Raw genomic sequence first — 23527 nt, forward strand, 5'->3', positions numbered from 1 at the left:
ATAGACCATGCTTCCAGAACATTTCTGTTCCTTTTGGGCTGGAAGTGGAGCACATACAAATGAAAAACCTGAGCGTGTTTATAAGCTGAGATAAGGAGAGGGGGAGATTGATTAAACATATGTGAACACAGATGTCTGCAGAGTTTGAGAAGGAAATGAGATCAACACCCAGGAGGGATGGGTTTGCCTGGAAAAGGCACAGGGACACTTGTTTCTCCAAGACAAAAAGGAAGATGATAAGAATTAGTAAAGGCAGGCCTTTGTGGAGGGGATGAAAAAGAAGTTGGGGGTATTTGTACTGGTAACATCTCTCTTCTGGGTCAGGTAGGGAGCTATGCTGTCTACTAAGTGTGACCAGGAGGAAGTGGGAAGGGATTTTAGGAGAGTGATAACACCCTGGATTGTCGGGAGTGAATCAGACTAGGAATAAATAAAACTAGGTCAATTTATAATGTCCCAGCAGAGGATGAAAGTGAGACATCTGTGATGACTCCAAGTCGGCATGGCTATATTGATGAGCTTTAGTGGTGCTTATTCGTTCTGGCACAGGACTAGAGAGTGGCTGGTTAAACTAATCCAGGTTGTGGAGTCTGCTTCCCACTGACTCTGAAGCAGGCAAATCAAGGACTTTATTACAGAATTCATGAAATGTTTGGTTAAGTACTATACTCACTAAATATCTCTTCCTTTGTATCGAATAGCCCCAACTCACAGTCATAGGTTGACACAGAAGTCGTTGGGTAAATACTGAATTCTGGAATGTAGGTCCAGACTTCTGGTGCTCTGTTTGATGCTAACAGGCACTTCCTACTCAAAAGTAGAAGTTGGAAAATAAAAGCAAATAGATTTTCTAATCTATTCTTTGGTTGCATTCAGCCCTAGAAATTTTTTTCTAATTTTGTTAACGGCATTTGAATATACTTTTAATGTGTATTCGGTAAGATGTCACAGTGTCTCCACTGAGTGGGGAAAGGATCACCAGGTGTTGGGAAAGCATGAAACTCGCAGCAGCTCGTCTGTGTACTACAGTTCAGTCTCTTTAAGAATTCCTAATGTGATTCCCAGTGTTAAAACAACTGATGATTTGATGATTAAGTGATAAATTCAGGCCATACAAGATAAGACTTGAAAAAGCCACTCGAAATAGTTATGGCAACATCAGTGCCTTTAAAACATCATTCCTTATTTCAACAAATGCATGTGCACATCCTTCCCTTTAACAGCTAGTGTACTTCAGGAAACTAAAACACTCTCTAAAGCACATTGAGAAGTCACATGCCACTGGCCCCATTTAATTTGTTCACAATTTTTCCTGCTTGATACTGAAACCGAGGAAGAGATAGTGTTCACGATTAACTATTCTCTATGAATAGGGATGTGGGTGGATCAAAAGAAAAATTATTATATGCTCTGGAGTTAATCTGGTTAAGGAAAAGAAGACTAGCTTCGGAGGGTTCTCATGCCAGGCTCAGACTGTTGTTGGAAAGTAATTGTGAGAGTCTGTCAACACGTCACACAGTGACCTGGGGAATAGAGGTTGGCAGGTTGTCGGGCCAGGCATCAGCTGTGAGGTAAGAGGACTGCAGCCAGAGAGATGGCTACAGACGCGTTGGGTTTTATTTGTGTGTCCACCTGGTGGCAGTCCTACAGGTAAGGCTTGGTGGCGGCTTTAATGATAACCCATGCTGGGCCATCCTTTTGCCTAGTTCTGAGCATGAAGGAACTATCAAGAAGCAAACAGAAGAGAGAGGTGTGCACATGTGCATTTGTATGTAATTTTCTTTCTTTTTCTCTTTTAGCAGCTGAAATGCATAAAAGCAGGGGGCAGAGTAGAAGACATGGGAGAAGGAGCCACCGACACAACCCTTGGTTCAGACAGCATGGTTCTAATGAGAGGCAAGTGCTGTTGCCCAGTGTCTTACTAGCGTTGACAGCACCCTCACAGGCACATGACTCCCTGGGGGTCTCAGCAAAATGCAGGCTCTGAGGTCGGGCCGACTAGAGTCTGTGCTTCTCACATGCTCCCAAGGGGGTGTCTGCTGGGGGCCAGCCTGCCTGCCACACTTTGAGTAGTGAGGAGGTGGCCACACTTGTCTTTCTTTTCATTGTGACCATGACTTCTGGCTGGAGCCTTAGCCACAGGCTTAGAAGTAAACATTATCTGATACAACTGGGGAGCTCTTTCTCCATTTTTTAGTCTTTCTTCTTTTTTTTCAGCCTATGAAAGTAGCTTTCTGGAAACCTGATTTCATTAATTCAGCCTAAATCCTAAGTAAGGCTATATAATATATAATACGATAGAGTATTTAATAAACACAAAAAGGTATAAAGAATAATACAATGAATATTAGGTACCTACCACCCAGCTTGAAAAATAAAACAGTGTATACTTAGGTGAAATCCCCATAATAAATATTTTCCACACTCTACTTATCTAATCTCAGAACATGATTCACCCCACCCCACCCCAGGAGAGGATACCTCTTCACAGTTCAGGGCTGCTGACGTGACTTCTGGCCATAGGAAGTCTTTGCACAGCCCTCTCCTCACCAAAGGAGACCCGTATGCCAATTCCAAAAGTCTTTCACACTCCAGATCTCCTTCTAAAATGGACAGATTTCTAGCTATAGGGTCAGAAGATGTCGAATGCCAGTATGCTTCTCTAGAACAGATTAACTCAAACAGAAAAAAAAAAAAAGCATCAGAATGTTGTGGAAGAAACAAGGGCTTTGGAATTAGGAAGTCTGGGTTTGACGCTCTACGTTTTCCTGTGTGAAATTGGTCAAGCTACTTAATCACCCACCCTGAGTCACTCTTCTTGTACCATACTTCTCTTGTGAGGTTCGTAATAATGTATGTAAAGGCCCATCAGGCTGCCTGTCTCTGAGTAGGCCCTGTGTATATGGTGGACCTCATTTGGTGCAGAATAATAGGGACTCTGAACCAAAGTCCCCAACATGACCCATACTGTAGAAAGATAAGGACAGGTACTCGATGTTTGTATGTTTTATGAGGAGAACCATGGATACTCTTTGGGCCCCAGGCTTTCCCTCAAGAGCGCGTCGTGCAGCAAACTGTGATCTGCACAGGGAGAGAGTCTTGATTCAGCTTGGCAGAGTCACGTGGAAGCCGGCTGGACAGCCACCTTCCGGGCTCCCTGTGGAAAGAATGGGGCAGCGGTCCTTGAGCTAGAGATGTAGACCTTTGTTATAACACTTAATCCTTCCTCTGCTTGCTGCTGATCACACGTGAGCTTCCTCAGGAAGCTCTGGGCCGTAAAAAGGGAGAATAAATAATTTTCTCTAAAACTGTGCATAGTTAGTATTTATAGACAAAAGAGAGAGTTCTTTGATTCCTTTAACCTAGTTTTGCAGTTTGTATTCCTTTTGGTGTTATAGGGGGCAGGGGAAGTTCTTAATTTTAAAGTGGATTTTACCAGAATTCTAAAATTAGGTCTTTTGTTCTTTCATTATATCCTTCAGCCTATAATTGCCACAGAAGCTGCTTGTAGCTTTGCAAAATGAGTATTTAAACCATGGCTCTATCCCGGTATTGCTGAGCAAATCACCTCTGTGCCCTGAACCCCAGTTTCTCCATCTGCAGGGTTGAGTAACCAAGTAAAATTTAAACTTTTGTACTGCTGAATCCAATAAAAAATGAAATTCACCTGGCCTTGTAACTGCTGTTGAGCTGACAAATGAGCCTAGCTGGTAAAATTCTTATTGGCCAAGATTTCTGTTCTCATTTTCATCTGGAAAATTCCAAAAGACCTCACAAAATGCTCAAATGAGGAGATACAAAAGAGGAACTACTGTGACCTGCATCCTCTTAAGGATGAGAAACCAAAAACCGTGCCCTAACTTTGGTGTATTTGCAGTAGGTAAACTGCTTCCAAGAAAAAGAGGGGTCAGTGCTCCCCAAGTAATCGAGGGTTGGGGTGAAGGCTGTGGAACTGCAGGACCCCAGAGTCAAAGAATGACTGGGACTCATTGGCTGCAAGTTAACCCTGACTGTGTGTCAACAGGAATAATACAAGGGTGCAGCAAAGCACACAGGGTTCCAGCCACAGCGATGATGAGGCCCCGTCGACCTCCTCGAGCACAGCTGGCAGCTCTTCTGTGCCAGGTAAGGCAGCCTGCTGGACAGGGCTCCTCTGGCCCTGCCTGTGGGGAAAGATGAAACCTAGTTGTGCCTCGTCATCTAGTTATGTCTGTTCTGGCTGCCCTTCTCCTCAGTCCTGTGTGTCTTCACTTGTGTGTGGGTACACTCCATGTGTGTCATCAGCCCATTCCTGGCTTGGAGGAAATTCTGGGAGCAAATTGAAACAAGAACCGTGATCCTGAGGCAAACAGCTCCCCACAGGACTGAACTGGGCCGGGGATGGTGACTGGCAGTGCTAGCCCACCTCCTGCCGCTCAGGAAAGACTGGCAGCTGTGAGGGGTGGTAGGCAGGCCCCTGGGCTTCTCGCTGGGTGGCTCGGTTCACGGTGTTTTAAGTTGGATTTTATTTCTTTTGACGAAAGATCTACCAGGTTATTACTTTGACCCTGAAAAGAAACGCTACTTCCGCTTGCTCCCTGGACATAACAACTGCAACCCCCTCACGAAGGAGGGCATCTGGCAGAAGGAAATGGAGAGCAAAAGGCTGCAGCTGCTAGAGGAAGAGGACAAGCAGGGAAAGGTAGGCTCCACAGCCCCAGGAGCTGCCCTGTCCCCTCCACTCCTGCCAGCATCCACCCACTGCCACAAGGAGGTGCCAATTAAACGCCCCTGTAACCCTCAGCGTAGCGCACTTTTGGAGGGTGGCGTCGAATTTTCCCTGACAGGAACCTGATGAAGAGAATAAGAACAGGCAAGAAATCTCCTCCCACCACCACCCCCCTTTTCTTACTTGCTGGGTTTCATCAGGAATTCTTACATTCTGTCCTTCCCCAGGAGACTATTGGGTAGCAGCCCAATACAGCCTCTGTAACTGTGTATTTTAAATAGAAAACCAGAGTGTGTGGTTTGGATACGAGGGTTTCTGGTACCCCTTCTGGAGCTGAGATGCCAGGACATTTCCGTGATCATGGGGACAATGGAATGGAAAGTCTGGGCCCCACAGTAACCGTAGGTCGAATGGAAAGGGTGTTACAGACCTGAGTGTCCAGTGCCATTCCTGCGCTCACTAGCTCAGTGACCTCATCTCCTCAGGTATAAATTGATGGGGGACTTGGAGAGGTGCTGAGCAGACTTCCCATCTCACACATACTTCCTTGTGATAGGCTTTTCCTCTTTCCAAGGAGAGGAGACTAGAATCCTAAAAACATAATTCATTATACAATAACATAAAACTTCACTGAATCTTTCTCTCTTTTAGAAAACAGCCAGGTTGGGATTTAATGCATCTTCCTTACTACAAAAAAGCAAGCTGGGTTTTCTCAATGTCACCAGTTACTGCCGGTAAGATAACGCCTCTTTGTTATGTTTTCTTCATGAATGTTCTTTTCCTATTTCTTATTTCCATGATCCAAGAATTCCTGAGAGAATCATCCTTCCTTTAGAGCCAGGGAGAGAGGAGAGGGGATCTAGGCAGAGAAATTGGGCAGGAATTTCTCAAGATGACTCCTCTTTGTTACTTGTAAATCATTTCTAGTTAAGTAGAAGGTCCTTTAACTTCATCCCATCAGCCTTCTGCCTCTTTTTCTCCTTCTAATGAGTTGTCACCAAAAAGGGAACGTTAGATGGATGTGTACTAAACTTTAAATACTGGTGATGTCTGATACAGTTCTAACTAAAGCCCTGTGAGATAGGTTGACACTTTCCCCAGGTTCCAGAAGAAGAGACTGAGACTCAGAGTGGAATGATTTGCTCAAGGTAAAGCTAGAAAGCGGGGGGATCTGTCTGACTCCCCAGCCTGAGCTCCTAACCCCTGCATTCTGCTGCCTCCCACTCTACCTGGGCCAGTGAAGAAACAACATGGGTGTGGGTGGTCTACCCAGGGAGGCCCCCTCAGGGAAGGCCAGCCCTGCAGGCAGTGTCAGCCAGGGCAGGTAGGGGTGTGCTTGTCCTGTGTTTCTCTCCTTCTGAGAGGGAAAAGAGTTAAAGGTCTAGTTAGGAAGATCTGTTCTTCACCCTAAAACATGCTCGGTCTTTGGTGGAGAGGAAAAGGGGTAACCGGATGGGCAACTGCATGCCTGGCTCTTCATGAACTGTGTGCCCTTCAGCAGGTTGTTTCATTTCTCAGGCACATTCTCTTCATCTCAAGAGAACGAGTTGCACTAGATGATCCAATACAAGTCCTTCTAGTTCTGACTTTCTTTGACACCATGAATGAGCCACCCATTTCTTTGCTTTAGTTTTCCTAAGAGTTCTAAAATTGAGATTCTTTGGGGCCTTGCTCAGCTCCATTGCTGAGATTTAATATGGAGAGAGAGCTGACGAGAGAAGGTGGTCTTCAGGGTGTGGGACAGAGCAGAACCCCTGCATCTTCATGGATATCTAGGTATGATGTCCATACCTCCCCTGCTTCCCTCTTTCTCCTCTGCAGTTTAGCCCATGAGCTGCGAGTGAACTGCATGCAGAGGAAAAAGGTCCAAATTCAGAGCTCGGATCCCTCCGCTTTGGCAAGTGACCGATTTAACCTGATACTGGTGAGTGGGAGGGAGCCATCTGTAGGTTCCAGAGACATAGTTGCCATCCCCTGGACAATTCGTGGCTTTGCATTTGTTTTCATCAAGCCTGGCTGTGTAGAAGCCACTAGCCATGAAAGCAGGTTTTATGGTTTTAACAAGCACCTACCAGCTACCCATTGGCAGATGCCAAGCTGGCAAGACAGGCTGTGCTGTGACCATTGTCACCCCCACTACAGCTCTGTCATTTGACATTAGAGCCGGGGTCCACACACGCTGACAGAGAACCATCACAAAGTAACTTTCCCATGGGTATGTTGTGTACACAGTTGAAAAGTTACATGGAGGACCAGGGGCTTCTGATCCTTTCCATACTGGACAGGATTTGGTGGCCAGACCTGAAGCACCAGTGTCCTTCAGTAGCAACAGTGTATTAGTTTCTTGCTTTCTGTCCCTGACCTCAGTAACAGGGGCCTGCAGGCCATGTCTCTGGGCCTGCACATCCAGCACACCTCTACTGCATCATTTGCGAGGAGCAGAAAATGATCTCTCTGCTTCTGGTTTAGACCTGGACTGGAAGCCAGGGGGCAGAGAAATGTTGGCAGAGGATCAGAGGGTCCACTGCAAACAGAAGTAGCCAGACCTCTCAGCTGGACTGGCAGCTCCTGGAGGCCTTCCTGGAGGCTGAGGGACAGCCAAGGAGAGTGAGAGAAGGACACAAAATAGAGAGCCTCAGCCTGGTGGTCTACTGACAGGACTGGAGGCTGAGGCTACGGAATTTACCCTTGAGGTCCTGCCCCAGGACCTCTACAACAGAGCCCTTCACGTAAGGAGTGTCAGGGGCCAGGACTCATGTTTTCTCCTGTGTTTGGGGAACAGTTTGACCTGAATCAAGTAGAATACATTCTTGTGGTGGGTTCCCCTCAGGAGCCCCTTCCCTGGGGTTCTTCAGTAAACCGGGTGGGGACAGTGGAGATCACTGTGCACCTGCTGCTTAGCATGGCCTGAGCACCTGTTCTTCATACTTTGTGTGCTGGTGTTTGGAAGACCCTCCCCATGATCCAGAGTTACGAAGACTGGATGGCTGGTGTGACCCAGAGGGGTGGGAAGGGCAGTTTGTCACCCAGGGATCAGAGTTTTCAGATCTGACTCTAGTCACTGGTAATGATTCTTCAGGAATATAACTATTCTTGCCAAGTAAACTTGCAAAGTGAGTGTGTTTTCACCAGTACCCAAACCCATGTGTATTTGTGTATGTTATATTTATAAATATATTTTAAAAAACACATAAACATATAAAGGTTTTGCTTTGAAATAATTATTAACCATATTTTTTAAATGAAAACAGAAAATCTTAAAAATAACCCACATCCCAGTGCCATCTTTCCTATTGTAATTTTTTTCCCCCATGCGATGCCTTTCCTTTTACTAGGTGATAATCACAATGCTTATGTAATAGGAATACAATTTTGCTTTCTTCTTTTATCCCTTGGCAGTTATAATTAGCATTTTCCACATTTCTGTGTGGCTTTCATGATGGCCACATGCTCCGTCATCATGTGGCTCATCTAAACTCCTCTGGGTGGACGTTAGGACTCTCCCAAACCCAGTTCTGAGAGGAGTCACTGTACAGACTGGCCGTGCCCCCTCACTGCCTTTTTTGCTCCTGAACTGTGAGACCAGATGCCTGTCAGCTTTGCCCAGTGATGGCTACACCAAGTAGGGGCAAGTCAGGTCATTCCACACTTCCTCATGGGCGAGAACCCTCACCTGGTGAAAACACACAAGAGTGTGGGAGCTAGGTAGATGGTCTTTCAGCAGACCGCGTGGCTCAGCCTGGGAGGCCACCCACAGTCCGCCTCCCTTCTCCAGGCGGATACCAACAGTGACCGGCTCTTCACTGTGAACGATGTCAAAGTCGGGGGCTCCAAGTATGGCATCATCAACCTGCGTGGCCTGAAGACCCCCACGCTCAGGGTGCACATGCATGAAAACCTCTACTTCACCAACCGGAAGGTACGCTGCGCTTCCCTTTAGCCATGGCAGCCTGCTCTGCCATTGGATCCAGGGCACTGCAGTAATTGGCCAAATTCAGAGTAGAGGAGAGAGCTTTGTGAAGAAGGCAGGGCTCGGTTACCTCATTTTCTCAAGGGAAAAAATGGAGTTTTAGATCCTGAGGACTCATAGGGGAAGAAAAGGGCCTCATTAGTTTCTTGTCTTGGAAGAGAAATGAATTTACATGGGGGAGGACTTGAAGCAGTGTTGCTTTAATTAAACTGTTGCAGGGACTTCCCTCCAGGAGGGTTAAGTTGATCCAAAGGAGCCGATGCTAAAGCACAGAGTTCCTGGGAGGCGGGCCACAGAGGGCTGGGTGGAGGGTCCTCCCAATGTATCAGAACATTATGTCAATCTTCCAGTCAGTCGTAGCCAGCACTGAAATTTATGTAAATGTAAGGAGCCTGCTATCTAGGGGGCAACTTTTAACATTGCAGTGGGTGATGGCTGCATCTGTAAGAAGCTGTGATTTTCTGTTCTGTTGAGACATGAGCCACAAGATGGACACAGGTTGAAAATGGTTTCTGGGTGAAGTGAGATCCGTTGCAGAGAATTCATCCCTGGCCTATACCAGAGGGTATACCAGATGGCTCATTGTGATGCCCATGCTATGCTGATGATGAAGGACTGAGGCCTGGGGGTTACTTCTTCCCTTTCCCCTCAAGGTTCTGCACGGTGGGGCAGGGAGCTTCCTTGTTCTCAGCATGCTCATTCCAGTCCCTGCTCGAGGAGTGAGACCTGAAGAAAGCAGTCAGTCACATTACTGTTCTATAAGAAAGTATTTGTCTGTTTCTCTCCATAAGTTGGCATCAAACCAATCTTTCCATCTGGCTGTGTGTTTCCTCACCAGGTGAACGCTGTGAGCTGGGCCTCGCTGAATCACCTGGATTCCCACATTCTGTATCTTTTGGCAGGTGAAGAGGTTTGGTGGGCCGGCCATGCCCTGATGTAGACCAGGGCATCTGTGGGGTTTGTGAGATGGTGTTTTAGTGTCCAGAGGTCTAGGCCATTCTGCACGAATGTCTCACCTTGTAGGAAAGAGCAATGCACCCGCTAGAAAACAAGGATTCCCATGGAGCACAGAGAAGTAGCTGAGGTCCTGGAATGACGTCAGTGTTACCAGGTGCCAGACACTGTTCTGGAACTTGAGAGTTGGTGCTTTAGCAGAGGAACAAAGCAGAAAGGAACAGTAAAGCCTTGAAAAGGAACCCCAGATCCTCCTGAGGCAGAGGAGGAGGGGCCTCCCAAGGCAGGGAGGCGGAGGGCACACACCAGAGAAGGGTGTTCCTTTGACATCGGACTGGGGCTGTGGGCTCTGGGCCTAGGTTCCCTGCCCAGAGATGGCCTTCTTTAGAGCACTCTTCATTCTAGTCTCTTCCTTCCCTACCCAGAGAGCCATCTGGGCTTTGTAGGAGCACACAGTACAGTGTCAGGGTAGCTGGGATCCCTGGGGTCTCTTTTTTTTTTTTTTAACTTTATTTTTATTAGGATATGATCTGGCGGCATCCTTTTATTTATTTATTTATTGCAGTACACGGGCCTCTCACTGTTGTGGCCTCTCCCGTTGCGGAGCACAGGCTCCGGATGCGCAAGCTCAGCGGCCATGGCTCACGGGCCCAGCCGCTCCGCGGCATGTGGGATCTTCCCGGACCGGGGCGCGAACCCGCGTCCCCTGCATCGGCAGGCGGACTCTCATCCACTGCGCCACCAGGGAAGCCCCCTGGGGTCTCTTGATGATGCAGAGGACAGCTGTCCGTCGTGTCCTTCATGGAGTGATACTGTTTGACCCAAAGCCAAAGGCACATGCTAATGAGTCTTGTTGTGGTTCATTTCCATAATAACTGAGTTCGCTCACATAAATGAAACTATGTGACCACTTGTCATACCTAACGCCAGCTTCAGAGTTGTCATAAGGTTAACTAGTTAACATCTGTGAATACACTTAGCACAGTGCTTGGCCGTGTCATGGGTCCCCAACAAATGATGCCTGAATTGGAATCTGTTGGTTTGGGGGTTTTTTTTTGTTTTGGGGGAGGGTTGTTTGTTTGTTATTTTATTTATTTGGCTGCCCTGGGTCTTAGTTGCGGCACGTGGGATCCTTTTTTTCTTTCTTTTTTTTTTTTTTTAAGTTGTGGCATGTGGGCTCTTAGTTGCCGCATGCGGGATCTAGTTCCCTGACCAGGGATCGAACCCAGGTCCCCTGCATTGAGAGCACGGAGTCTTAACCACTGGACCCCCAGGGAAGTCCCTCAAAGGGTTTTAAAGCCTAAAGCACATTAGAGATCTGATTATAACTTTTATGTAAGACAAACACAAAACTGTGTGTTCTGTAAATTGGAAGTTTTCTGTGGCTCTCATTTGGTGGGGTTTGTGGGGTGACGGGACCACCTGTTACTGTCTTGATCTTACCAGAGGGCAGAAGAGATCAAGCCTGAAAAGAGAAAACAAGAACCTCGCTCTCATTTCTGATCTTCAGACAATATGGCATTTATCCATGCTTCTCTTTGTGAGGATAAAAATCCATATATAGGGGCTTCCCTGGTGGCGCAGTGGTTGAGAGTCTGCCTGCCGATGCAGGGAACACGGGTTCGTGTCCCAGTCCGGGAAGATCCCACATGCCGCGGAGCGGCTGCGCCCGTGAGCCATGGCCGCTGAGCCTGCGCATCCGGAGCCGTGCTCCGCAACGGGAGAGGCCACAACAGTGAGAGGCCCGCGTACCGCAAAAAAAAAAAGAAAAAGAAAAAAAAAATCCATATATAGGCATACCTCAGAGATAGACAGATATAGATATAAGAGTTACGTTTACACTATACTGTAGTCTGTTAACTGTGCAGTAGCATCATGTTTGAAAAACAATGTACATACCTTAACTTAAAAATATTTTGTTGCTAAAAAGTACTAATCTGAGCCTTCAACAGGTCATAATCTTTTTGCAATAGTAACATAAAAGATCACTGATCACAGATCACCATTAACAAAATAGTAATGAAAAAGTTTGAAATATTGTGAGAATTACCAAAATGTGACACAAAATGAGCAAATGCCACTGGGAAAATAGCACCAGTGGACTTGTTCAACACCAGGTTGCCACAAATCTTCAGTTTGAAGGAAAAAAAACAACGACAACACTATCTGTGAGGGGCAGCAAAGGAAAGCACAGTAAAAGAAACGAGTGTGGTCTACTGTGGTTTGATCAGTGGCTTGCCCTCTGGTGGTCATTTCGGGTAATCTTCAGGCTTTTGTGCACCTGATGCTTCTGCTGAAGGTCTTAAACTTTCTTCCTTTACAAAAATGACACATGGTTCAGACCTGCACTCTGCGCTTTTCCCCAAAGAGTGGTGGGAGGTTAGACTGAACTTTTTCTACACTTAGCAGGTTCTTCATTGACCTGTGGCCTTTTAAAGGATTAGCTCTATGATACTGGCCCTGTAAGCGTGATACAAAGATTGAGTGTAACCTGGGTTTCAGCCATAGTAACATGGGTAAGTGCACATGGGTAAGGACTTTCTCCCACATCCTTGCCCTACAAACGTAGGAGGAAAAGAGATTTATCTCAGAAGGAATTGAGCTGCCCAGATACAGTGTTCTCATTTATAGTTTCAGCAGCCTCTATACTAGAGATATTTAACATGGGGCTTACCACCCAAGGCAACATGATACCCACACATCACACATTCAGATGGTCAAGATCGTTGCCTGATTGCTTAGCAAAGATGTACCTTTTTCAGTGAGGTGTTGCTTGGCAAAGATGTACATTTTCAGTGAGGTGTGTGTGTTGATCCCACCAGCATCTATTGGGCATCTAGAATCCCTGTGCAAGGTGCTGGAGCTGGGCACCTCAGCAGGTGATCAGTCTTTGCAGTGATGTCAATGGGGAATTGTAGGGTGCAGGGATTGGGGTGGCCTTCCTGGTGGTGGTTCCCGGAGGGCATGGAGCTCCCATTAGAAGAGTGAGAAGAAAGCTTGGCACATTTGGCAGCAGTAAGTGGTTTGGTATCGGTGACGTCTCTGGCTAGGTAGTGCCTTGCAAAACCAAATCCTTGGGGCTATGGGATGCCCCTGGAGGACTGTAGTCATGGATTCATTTCTCATATAGCAGTGAAGGTGGAAGGCTGGTGAGGGCGAGACCTCGGATGGAAGGCTGTTGCAAGACTAAGGACGGTGGTGGGGAGGGTGTGAACTGATGAGCAGGAATGGAGGAGAGACACGAGTTTAAGAGGCTTAGGACCTAGACCAGGGAATCTTGGTGATAGAAGGTCCAAGGATGGAACGCCAGGAGAGTGGTTGTGGAGGCCAAGAAGGAGTGTATAGGTAGAAATTGTGCTGCATGGCCCGGGGTAGGACTGGAAATCCTTCATCACATTTAGTATTAGGAGCTCACTGGAGATCTTGGGGAGAACATTTCACTGGAAAGGTGAGGGTCTGACCTGGATTTTAGTGGGTTGAAGAGTAAAAGAAAGGCGAGGAAGTGGGGATAAACACAGGCTCCTCTTGAAGCTCTGAAGGGAAAGGGAAAGGAAACAGATCAGTCAGAAGACAGTCCGATAGAAAAGCAGGCAAAGGATATAAAGAGGCAGTTCACAGTAAGGGAAACGCAAATAACTATAATCAGATGTAGTTCAGAGAAATGCAAGTTAAAAGATATTTTATGCCCATTCAGATAAACACGATTTTTAAGGTCTGATAGTGCCAAGTTTTGGCCTAGGTGGAGAATGGGGGGAAATGCTGGTATAAGTAAACGATACAGCCACTTCAAGTTGGAGATGCGTGTACTTTACAACCCCCCAGTTCCACTCTAGGTATACCAGTGTTTTCAAACTGTGAGTCACGACCTGTCCTATAAACTGTGGCCCAGGAAATCAGCTTATTGAGCAGCTTTTTTTTTTTAATGAAATAGGTTAGAAAATATCAGTTTCATATTTAGTAAGTGTAAATATTTTATGAAACTTTTGTTTCAAATGTTTGTGTGTATATAGCACACTGTGGTGAAAAATGAAATTCTTAACCACAGATGTAAGAAACTGTCTTAGAGAAGCCTCCCAATCATGGGAGTGGGAGACAGGAGGATAGGAAGAGAGGCTTATTTCAGCAGCAGAGGGGGAAGAAAAAAGCGAAAACCATCTCAGTGCTCATCAGCAGGAGACTGGATAAATAAGTTGTGGTCTGTTCATACAAAGGAATGCTCTGCGGTGAAAACAGATGAACTGGAGTTACAAATATGAATACAGTTGCATCTAGGAGACAATGCAGATTGAGCTGTTGTAGGAGATTCTGTGTGATGCCATTTACATGCGTTTTAAAATCAAACACATAAATGTGTTCTTTATATTGTTGATGGACAAATGTGTAGTGGAAATATTAAGGCCTAGAACTCAGACCAGTTTTAGAATAGCGATGCTCTCTGGGTGGAGGAAAGTTAAAAGGGGGCCTTTAACTGTATCTGTGACATTTTCTTCCTTTTAAAAAATCTGAAACTAAATATGGAAAATGTAAACATGTTAAATGTGGATGATGGGTATTATTATACCTTTTTTGAAGGGTACTGATGCCCCTTCTCCTCCCAGAGGAGACTTGTACTTGGCTGTCCTTAACGGCTTTTCCAGGCTGTGCCTCATGGGAATTGCAGAGACTCCAGGCTGTGCCACCCTGCTCCCAGCGTCATTGTTTGTCAGTAGTCATCCAGGTACAAGGGGTCCTTTTCCTTTGGATAAGGAGGTGCTAAGGGGCATCTTTGTCCTTTGCCTCCCAGGAGCTGCAGCCAACAGCAGCATAAGCTCCGTGGTGATGGCTTGGACAGGAGGGGTGGGAACCATGGGCTGGTGAGCCCAAGTCGGAGCTCGCAGGGTGGGGACAGTCTGCAGAGCACCTGGGAGGATTTCTTAAACCTGACCCAGGATTTGTACTAGAAGCATGTGCATCTTCACTTATCCCCTCCTTTTGGGTCATTTCAGCAGCCGGAACAGTTAAAAGTGTGTGTAACCAGTACAAGAGATGAAAATATTTATTGGGGCTGCCTATATAGATCGCCCAGAGAGCATCTGTTAAGCTCCTACTGTATGGCAGGTTCTGTCAGGGATACTTACATTCTGCCTGGCTGAACGCAGTCCAACTGCCTGGCAGCGTTCTGGATATTAAGTTTTCAGTCTTTCAGAGAATTAGGATCAATTAGACAAGGATCAGGCCTCTAAGAGTGCAGGCTTCAGGCAGACCTGACATGAATCCCAGCTGTGCCCCTTACCAGTTTGAACAGATCGCTTAAGCTCTCTAAAGTAAATACCTGCCCCCTCAGGTTACATGGAAGATTAAATGATTTCACGCGCACTTACCCTGGTGCCTGGCATTTCATCATACAGCAAGCTTATGAGGTGGGAGTATATATTATCACCGTTTTACAGATGAGGAGACTGAGGCAAAAAGAAGTTCGGAATTTCCCTTACAAAACCAAAAGATGGTGTGAGAAGTCAGGATAGTGGTTCGCTTTAGGGAGGCGTGAGGAGGGTAGTAATTGGGAGGGGACAGGAAGGGTACCAGGGTACTAGAATGTTCTATTTCTTAACCTGGGTAGTGGTTACATAGCTATACTTCACATAGTATACGTTAGAGTGTATACTATGATTTGTACCCTTAATGTATGTTTTATCAATTTAAAGAAATTATTTTTGAAAAAAGTTTGAGACCACATAGCTGGAATTGAAACCCTCCTATCTGACACCATACTGCCTCCCTGATAGCTGTTAGTCTTTCTAACACTACCACTGTCCCCTCAGCAGGAGACCGGCCTGGCATGCTCTGCAGTTTCCGGATCCCCGGGGCCTGGTCCTGTGCGTGGTCCCTGAACATCCAGGCAAATAACTGCTTTAGTACAGGTGAGCTACGGCTGCCTCCCCAGGTGCCCAGGGTAAAGGATTTCACAGACCCTAAGCCCCTGTCCACAGTCCCTCTCCCCACACCTCGAGTGACACTGTCCGCCCATCTCCGTCTCTGTCAGGCTTGTCTCGGCGAGTCCTGGTGACCAGCGTGGTGACGGGACACCGGCAGTCATTTGGGACCAGCAGTGACGTCTTGGCCCAGCAGTTTGCTGTTATGGTTGGTTGGATTGGGAAGGGCCTGACAGAAAGTTTCCCAAGAGTGGACATTTTGCTGGATTGGAATGGGATTCCCCTGTGTGGAGTCTAGTCCTCCTCCCTCTTTTACAGGGAGAAGGAGGGCACCAGAAGTGATTAACAGGTTACTTGGTGAATAACTCAGCGCTGAATGAAATTTGGCTGATCCGGAAGGGCGTGGCTCAGCTGCCTTTAAACAACTTATGAATTGTTAGCAATTCTTGAGTACTTGGATTAGCCAGCAGGACAGTAAAACTTTTTAATGTATAAATTAAATATGTCCCAATTCATAACACTTTTATCTGCAGCTGTCAAGTTACACATTTTATAAATTTAAAAATCAAAATTCTAGTCATTACTACGTTTCAAAGACTTGACCTGTAGAAAATGCCACCTTTCGGGCTTCCCTGGTGGCGCAGTGGTTGAGAGTCTGCCTGCTGATGCGGGGGACGCGGGTTCGTGTCCCGGTCCGGGAGGATCCCACATGCCGCGGAGCGGCTGCGCCCGTGAGCCATGGCCGCTGGGCCTGCGCGTCTGGAGCCTGTGCTCCGCAGCGGGAGAGGCCACAGCAGTGAGAGGCCCGCGTACCGCAAAAAAAAAAAAAATGCCACCTTTCTTTAAAAGGGTGGAAGATGTGCCAACCTGCTTTGGGCAATAAGCACAGAATTCATTATTCAGGTTTCTTCAGCCATCTTCCCACTCAGTCTGGGACCCCATGTCTTACCTGGATTTCTGATCTCTCTTACTCCACTCTCATCACCCAGCTTCTCACTAACGACCTGGGAGGAGTGAGGGCACACCCTCACTTCACAGGGAGGGGTTCAGGGTGAGGCCTTAGGGGCCAGTTGGCAGCCAGTGGGGAGGACACTGGAGGGACACATGGTGTCCAGTTCTTGACCCTTTGATAAGGAACCCTTCCATCTCCACTGAGGCTCAAACCCTAACCAACCTGCTCCACGCATACCTCTGACCTAGGGGCTGGGATAGGGGAGGGGAGGCAGGGGTGTATTCTGGAGGGCACACCCCTCCCAGCCTTGGGAGGGAGGTACTGAGCAGGCCCCCTTTCCGCAGGCTCCTTTGCTGTTTAATGGCTGTCGTTCCGGCGAAATCTTTGCCATTGATCTCCGTTGTCGAAATCAGGGCAAGGGCTGGAAAGCCACCCGCCTGTTACATGACTCAGCAGTTACCTCTGTGCAAATCCTGCAAGAGGAGCAATGCCTGATGGCATCCGACATGGCTGGAACGGTACGGATACCACTTTCTCCAGCCGCTGGAGCTGGCTCTGGGTGGGGGGAGGGGCTCTGCAGGAGAGACCCTGACGTCAGATGGCGGCAGGGGAAAGGCATCTGGAGACCAGGTGAGTTGGGAGTTGTGCGGGGCAGCTGCTTTGCTGCCCACTGGGAGCCCAATCTGGTCTAAACAGACGTGAAACTGGTCATGGTGCTTTTGATGGACTCTGTGGCTCGGGGGTTTGAGACATATTTTCTAACTTGAAGAGGTCTTTGGAGACCACCTCGCCCTCTCTGGCTTCGTGCCTGGGCTTCACCAGTGTACCTGTTGGACCCTCCCTAACCACCCCTTGTGCTTCTTCCCACAGATCAAGCTGTGGGACCTGAGGACCACTAAGTGTATTAGGCAGTACGAAGGGCACGTGAACGAGTATGCCCACCTGCCCCTGCACGTGCATGAGGAAGAAGGAATCGTGGTGGCAGGTACCTGGGGAGGAGGAGATCATCCCATCAAACACTGTCTCTTAGGAGCGCCAGCAACTTAAGCAGATAAGGGAGAAGTTACTCTAAAACGAAACTGAATAAAGGGGATTTTGGACAGTTGGGGTCAGGAAGTTAAGATGGGATGTAGAGTTGGACATTAGTAAGCAACAGTTCTAACACTCACCAGGTGGATAGCCCTGTGTCCCCACGTGACTGGGCAAATGTCACTTCAGTTACAGATGAGTGAGGAGCAATAAAACAGTGGTTTAGGAGACCTGGGTGTGGAGTTTAAGCCTATTCACCAGGTCAGCATTCAGTGTGACCCTCAATCCCATCGTGCAGCTGTCCTGTCGAAAAGCTTGGGCTCCCTGTTCTTTGTGCTCCCGTTTCCACCAGAGGATGCTAAGAAAAGAGATGGAGGTCATTGTAAAGGAACCTGGTTCCTTTAACACCACTGCTGTGAACCCATGATTTGTAGAATAGAAGCAGAGCTTTCTAGCAGCAAACCCCCTTGAAAGGAGTTAACAAGTTGATCACAGATTATATGATTATTTGGCAGTTTGACAAACGAAATAGTAGGCCCTTGGCATTAAGGAATATGTTTCCAGTCTTCACAGATGTCAAATTTTCTAATATTCCTACAGAAAGTATTTATTTGCTATGAAACTTTCTGTGGCTAAGAAGCATCACTTGGCTACAACTTCCTTAGACTTATTTACTACTGTCACCACCACCAGTAATTAGCTTCCTTAAGTCTGTTTTCCACAAATTTTCATCTCCAGAGAGTTTCTGTGTTCTGGACAGTAGAAAAGATATGAGCCTTGTTGAGAGGCAGATGTGGGGAGTGGGCTGGCTGCAGTAATCCTTGAATTGTACAACCTGAATGAACCACAGCTAAGGTCATAGAGTCAACTCAGATGGTCAAAAGCACACTAAAATCCGTGATGCCTAAGGTCTGCCCTTCTCCCCCTGAAGATCTCCAGTAGCACATATTTCCTATCTGAGTTGCTGTAACCAGTGGTGTCAGGTATCAGATTCCTCTCAACTATGAACCCTGAAAGACTATGAAGTCTTATGAACTGAATCATTAAACCAGAAAATGCTCTGGGGAGAGTTGTCACCTGATTTGTCCCCAGGATGTAATGAAGTTATGAGATCTTCCTGGTTACTCTCTCATAAAAAGGAAATCAGCTGCATGTCATCTAGAACAGGTGGCCTGGGCTCCCTCTTGAATAGCCCTTGTCACCAAGAAAAGCAGAATGGGTCACCTGATAGCCAAGATGCCCCGTGAACACCCCAGGGTGTCCCAGCCAGCCAGTGCATCTTGTCACTTTGAACACCTGCAATCAGTGGTTCTAAAGCACCAGGGCAACCTGTAACTTTAATTTTCTTTTTCTTATTCATTCATTCATTCATTTATGGCTGCGTTGGGTCTTCGTTGCTGTGCACAGGCTTTCTCTAGTTGCGGCGAGTGGGGGCTACTCTTCATTGCGGTGCGTGGGCTTATCATTGCGGTGGCTTCTCTTGTTGTGGAGCACGGGCTCTAGGCACACAGGCTTCAGTAATTGTAGCAGGCTCAGTAGTTGTGGCGCATGGGCTTAGCTGCTCCACGGCATGTGGGATCTTCCCGGACCAGGGCTTGAACCCGTGTCCCCTGCATTGGCAGGTGGATTCTTAACCATTGCACCACCAGGGAAGTCCTGTAACTTTAATTTTCAAAAGGGACATCCTATCAGTAGAAATAATTTCCATTTGTGAGTTTGTTTGGCTCATGTGAAATTACCTTTAGCCCTTAGGAATCATAGAAGCCAGGGCCACAAGTACACAGGCTCTCTGCATTCTCTAACTTGCCACGTGTCTTCTCTCTTTCTTAGTGGGCCAGGACTGCTACACGAGAATCTGGAGCCTCCATGATGCCCAGCTGCTCAGAACCATACCCTCCCCACACCCCACTTCCAAGGCCGACATTCCCAGTGTGGCCTTCTCTTCTCGGCTTGGGGGCTTCCGGGGAGCGCCAGGGCTGCTCATGGCCATCCAACAGGACCTTTACTGCTTCTCCTACAGCTAATTCTGCAGGTTGCAGCCTGGAGAGCCGTGGATGTGACTCAGGGGAGCATAGGTAGCCATATTTTTGCCACAATTGCCATTTTCAGTGAGGGCATTTCAGATGGATGCTCTTGTGTATGCATATCCCATCCATCCAGCTGCTGGGGAAAAGGTGCTATATTTTATGTGGAGACACTTAAGTTATTTCAGTTAAGTTGTGGGTTCAAGAAGCTTAAAAGTCCTTTTCATAAAAGGTACCTATTGTTGAATTCCTTAGAATAGTTCCTCCACCTTTTTTTTTTTTTAACAAAAAATACTTTTCTAAGGGCTGAAGATTGACAATAACTAAAGCTGCTGCTTTCACCAAAAGCCCTTTCAAGAAGCCTAATGATGAAACTGGGTGAGACTGTTGACAGTCAGTGCCTGGGTCCCAGAAAGACATGCATCTATACTTGAGAAAGCCAGCTGGAGAGAAGGGGGAGTCATTTATCTGAGTCTCTAGAGATTTTACGGCTGAGTTGGGAATCATTAAACTAGCCTTCTCAAACGCACTCGATAACCAGGGTCAGATCTCTGGGATTCTCATTCATTACCATGTATAGGCATTGTAAGGAAAGATGGATCCTTTTAGATGCTAGACAGGCCTTAGAATGCATATGTTGAAGTACCTTCCAGAATGTTAGGTACAGCAGCTCCTGTTTCTATCATGGTGACCTGAATGTCAGATTCAAGGGCCCCATCTCAGAGAAAATTGGCTTTGACTTTTGTAATTTAGGAAAAGCAGTTTGTGAGATGTTTATACAATGCGTTAATACAAAGAGCCTTTCTACCAAACAATAAACTAGAACGTAGAAAGAACCAGACATGGCGTGTTGCTTCTGTTAATGGTTTAGAAGATCGTGATGCTTGGCTGCTGTAGCATCAAACCAACATCTGCTCAAACCCAGTGTGAGGAAGAAACTGAGACCAGTTTTAATGGCTCTGCTGGAAAGTTTCCACTTGCTCCTGTGCCCCAAGAAGCTATGGACTACCTCAGCAGGCTCCCTGGCCCAGGGTGGGTTCAGCCTATGGGATGTAGCAGCAGGATGGCAGAAGGCAGAAGACTGAGGGATTGTTAGTTCCCTGACTCCCCTTCTGCTGGGGTGTGATGGGCTGTGGTTGTGTTCCTCTACCCAAGTCTACAGCTTCTGCTGGAACACAGCTCTCTGGATTCCAGTAACTTCTCTCCATTTGTCCCTTCAGACCTACAGCTGATAATTGCATCTCACTGTTGCTAGCCCAGGGTGCTTCACCAGTTGAACTCTCTTCAGTTACCCCCTTGAGTGTTATGCATCTGTGTCCTGCCAGAACCCTACTAGGTACAGAGAGAGCAATCCAAAAAACATGAGAGTATCAGATTGGTCATCTGGTAGATGACTAAAACAAATACTTTTAGTGCCTTAGGTTTTATAAATAACTTTCCTCCACCTTAGCTGACTTGATCCTTAAAACAACGTATGAAGGAGGCAGGACAGTAGTAATAACATAAAAATTATTAGCATCATTTTCTGGGCACAGAGAAATTGAATGACTTGCCTCCACGCAGACCTGTTAAGTGGAGAGCTGGGACTTGGAACCAGAAGAGATCACGTTCTCTACTTTCCACACTCCTCTATTTGCTGACAGTACTTGTGTATCACACACAGCTAGTGCTGAGGAGAAATCACAAAGTGGCTTGGTGCGAGTGTAAACATGCAGTGCTAACATTTCATATTTAATTGCTAAGTAAATGAACTTTTCTGGCACTCACCAAAGACTAAGAAGCTTGCCAGTTACCAAATTTCTTAGGTGTTTAATTTTTGAGACATCACCCCTGTATCTTTACAGCCTTGGCATACCGACCTGAACATAGGTCCCAGGAAATAGCTGTATGATTGAAGGGTTCTGGTGACCGCAGTCACAGCAGGGTCTTTTGGATTAATTTTGGTGACATGCCCCTCCCCAAGAGCACAAAAAAGCGTAAGTGCTGAGCCATGACCCTAATATCACTCATACTTTTGCCCCCAAAGTTAAAAGTTCTCACAACATACTACTTTGTTCATTACATGATCTGCTCTTTACAGTCACTGGTATTGCACCTCTGGTGAAGAGCCTTTGCCACTATTCTGTACTATTTCAATGGAGCTGTGGCTATTCAGTCCAACTTTGATCTCACAGACAGTGGAGACGACTGACTACTCAGAATACCTGGTGAGTTCTGACATGTGGGGCTCTATCCCTGTATACCTCCCTAACTCATCAGCTGTGCCATAGCCCAGATTTCTTGCTAGGCAAATACAGTTGTCAAAGAATTAGTTTTATGTTTCCCTTAGGCTTTTAAGAAAAGGAGGTGGGGGACATCTTCAAAATCTGTTCTTTATCTTCAGTGAGCAGTCACTGCACCTAACATTTGGTCTAGAGCAACGGTCCCCAACCTTTTTGGCACCAGGGACCGGTTTTGCAGAAGACAGTTTTTCCACGGACCAGGGTGGGGGGCGGGGCGGGGGAACAACGGCAGATGAAGCTTCGCTTGCCCGCAGCTCACCTCCCGCTGTGCGGCCCAGTTCCTAACAGGCCACCAACCAATACGGGTCTGCGGCCCAGGGGTTGGGGACCCCTGGTCTAGAGTATATGAGAAGTGGTTAAACTCAGCAGAGAAGCTGATTAAGCATTTTGGTATGTTTGCTTCTTAGTGGCCCAAAGATCAGTATGTTGCACAGTCTGGAAGCATTCTTCACTTGCAGGCCTGCTAGGGCATTTTGCCCCATTCCCCAGGTGACAGTGAAAGGTAGCGAATGAGCAGGGGGTGGTGGCAGCAGCACTGAGCCCCAGTAAGCCCTTTGCTGTTTGCTTGCTGTAGCCTTCTGAACAGATGAGAGCAGTGGCACAAACTGGTTACCAGAAACGTCCACAGATCAACACTTGGTGTCCCCCAGCAAGGGCACCCAGAGACCAAGTAAGCCCCACTTACCTGTCAGCCCTCGATCTGCCCTGGTCTAAATCTTCCATGTTACCACCTCTGAAAACAACTGCAGGCTAAACTCAGTTTCTTCTTCCATTTCTCCATTCATGTATGTTACTAAAAGCCTTTCCTTTCATTTTTATTTTCTTTGGCCACGCCACGCTGCTTGTGGGATCTTAGTTCCCCGACCAGGGATTGAACCTGGGCCGTTGGCAGTGAAAGCACAGAGTCCTAACCACTGGACCTCCAGGGAATTCCCTGGGCCCACTCCTTTAAGTCTGCCTCTCCAGGCCACCCACCACATGGCCACTGCCACGGGAATGACCTTCCCAAAGATCCCTGCACTCAACGCCTTCTTGTACCTCGGAATAAAATGTGCGGCATCTTGAGATTTGATCACATGTGCCTCACCCTGTTGCCCCTTCTCCACTTCCCACCTGGCACTCTCAGGACACATGTTACAAGTCCCTCCGTCATCTGGGCCTCTGCTCAAGCTGTCCTCCACTCCTTTCATCTGTTGAGTCTCAGCTTCACAGAAACCTCGAGGAAGCTTAGTTTCCCCAGCACTTACCACATCTAGACACTTAGTATGTTGAATGAACAATTTTTGCCAGCATTATTCCCTTTTAATTCTTAGAACCCTACGAAGCACGTGAAGGTCACTCCTATATACCAAAGAAAAAGCTGAGAATAAAGCAATTTGTCCAAGGTCTCCTGCTAATAAGTAGCAGAGCCAACGGGGTCTCCTGCTCAAGAAATCTATTAGGCCCCATGTGTTGGAGGGAATGGAATTTTTACTTTTCCTCTGGAAGTTTAAGATCTCCTTAAGATAATTTTCTGGGACTTCCCTGGTGGCGCAGTGGTTAAGAATCCACTTGCCAGTGCAGGGGACACGGGTTCAAGCTTTGGCCTGGGAAGATCCCACATGCTGCAGAGCAACTAAACCCATGTGACACAACTACTGAGCCTGTACTCTAGAGCCCATGAGCCACAGCCACTGAGCCCGTGTGCCACAACTAC

At 47.1% G+C, this 23527-nt stretch overlaps 1 protein-coding gene across 3 annotated transcripts in view; it reads left to right on the forward strand.

Annotated features, from left to right (window-relative positions):
- The window catches only part of DCAF4 (DDB1 and CUL4 associated factor 4), a 29455-nt gene extending 9067 nt beyond the window's left edge, over positions 1–20388 (forward strand). The window contains exons 2-14 of one of the 3 annotated variants that reach the window (XM_029238808.1): positions 1800–1896; positions 4025–4125; positions 4524–4681; positions 5360–5442; positions 6530–6632; positions 8484–8627; positions 9517–9566; positions 14270–14349; positions 15434–15532; positions 15655–15752; positions 16841–17014; positions 17367–17481; positions 19356–20388. In XM_029238808.1, the coding sequence (XP_029094641.1) occupies positions 1808–1896; positions 4025–4125; positions 4524–4681; positions 5360–5442; positions 6530–6632; positions 8484–8627; positions 9517–9566; positions 14270–14349; positions 15434–15532; positions 15655–15752; positions 16841–17014; positions 17367–17481; positions 19356–19549 (1488 nt within the window). In that variant the 5' untranslated portion in view covers positions 1800–1807 and the 3' untranslated portion in view covers positions 19550–20388. The remainder of the gene's footprint in view (positions 1–1799; positions 1897–4024; positions 4126–4523; positions 4682–5359; positions 5443–6529; positions 6633–8483; positions 8628–9516; positions 9567–14269; positions 14350–15433; positions 15533–15654; positions 15753–16840; positions 17015–17366; positions 17482–19355) is intronic. The other 2 variants (XM_029238809.1, XM_029238811.1) reach the window with 2 other exon arrangements.
- Positions 20389–23527: the final 3139 nt, after the last annotated feature.

This window comes from Monodon monoceros, unplaced genomic scaffold (assembly GCF_005190385.1).
Source record: "Monodon monoceros isolate NGI ecotype Baffin Bay Population unplaced genomic scaffold, NGI_Narwhal_1 Super_Scaffold_21, whole genome shotgun sequence".
In the NCBI taxonomy this organism is placed as follows: domain Eukaryota; kingdom Metazoa; phylum Chordata; class Mammalia; order Artiodactyla; family Monodontidae; genus Monodon; species Monodon monoceros.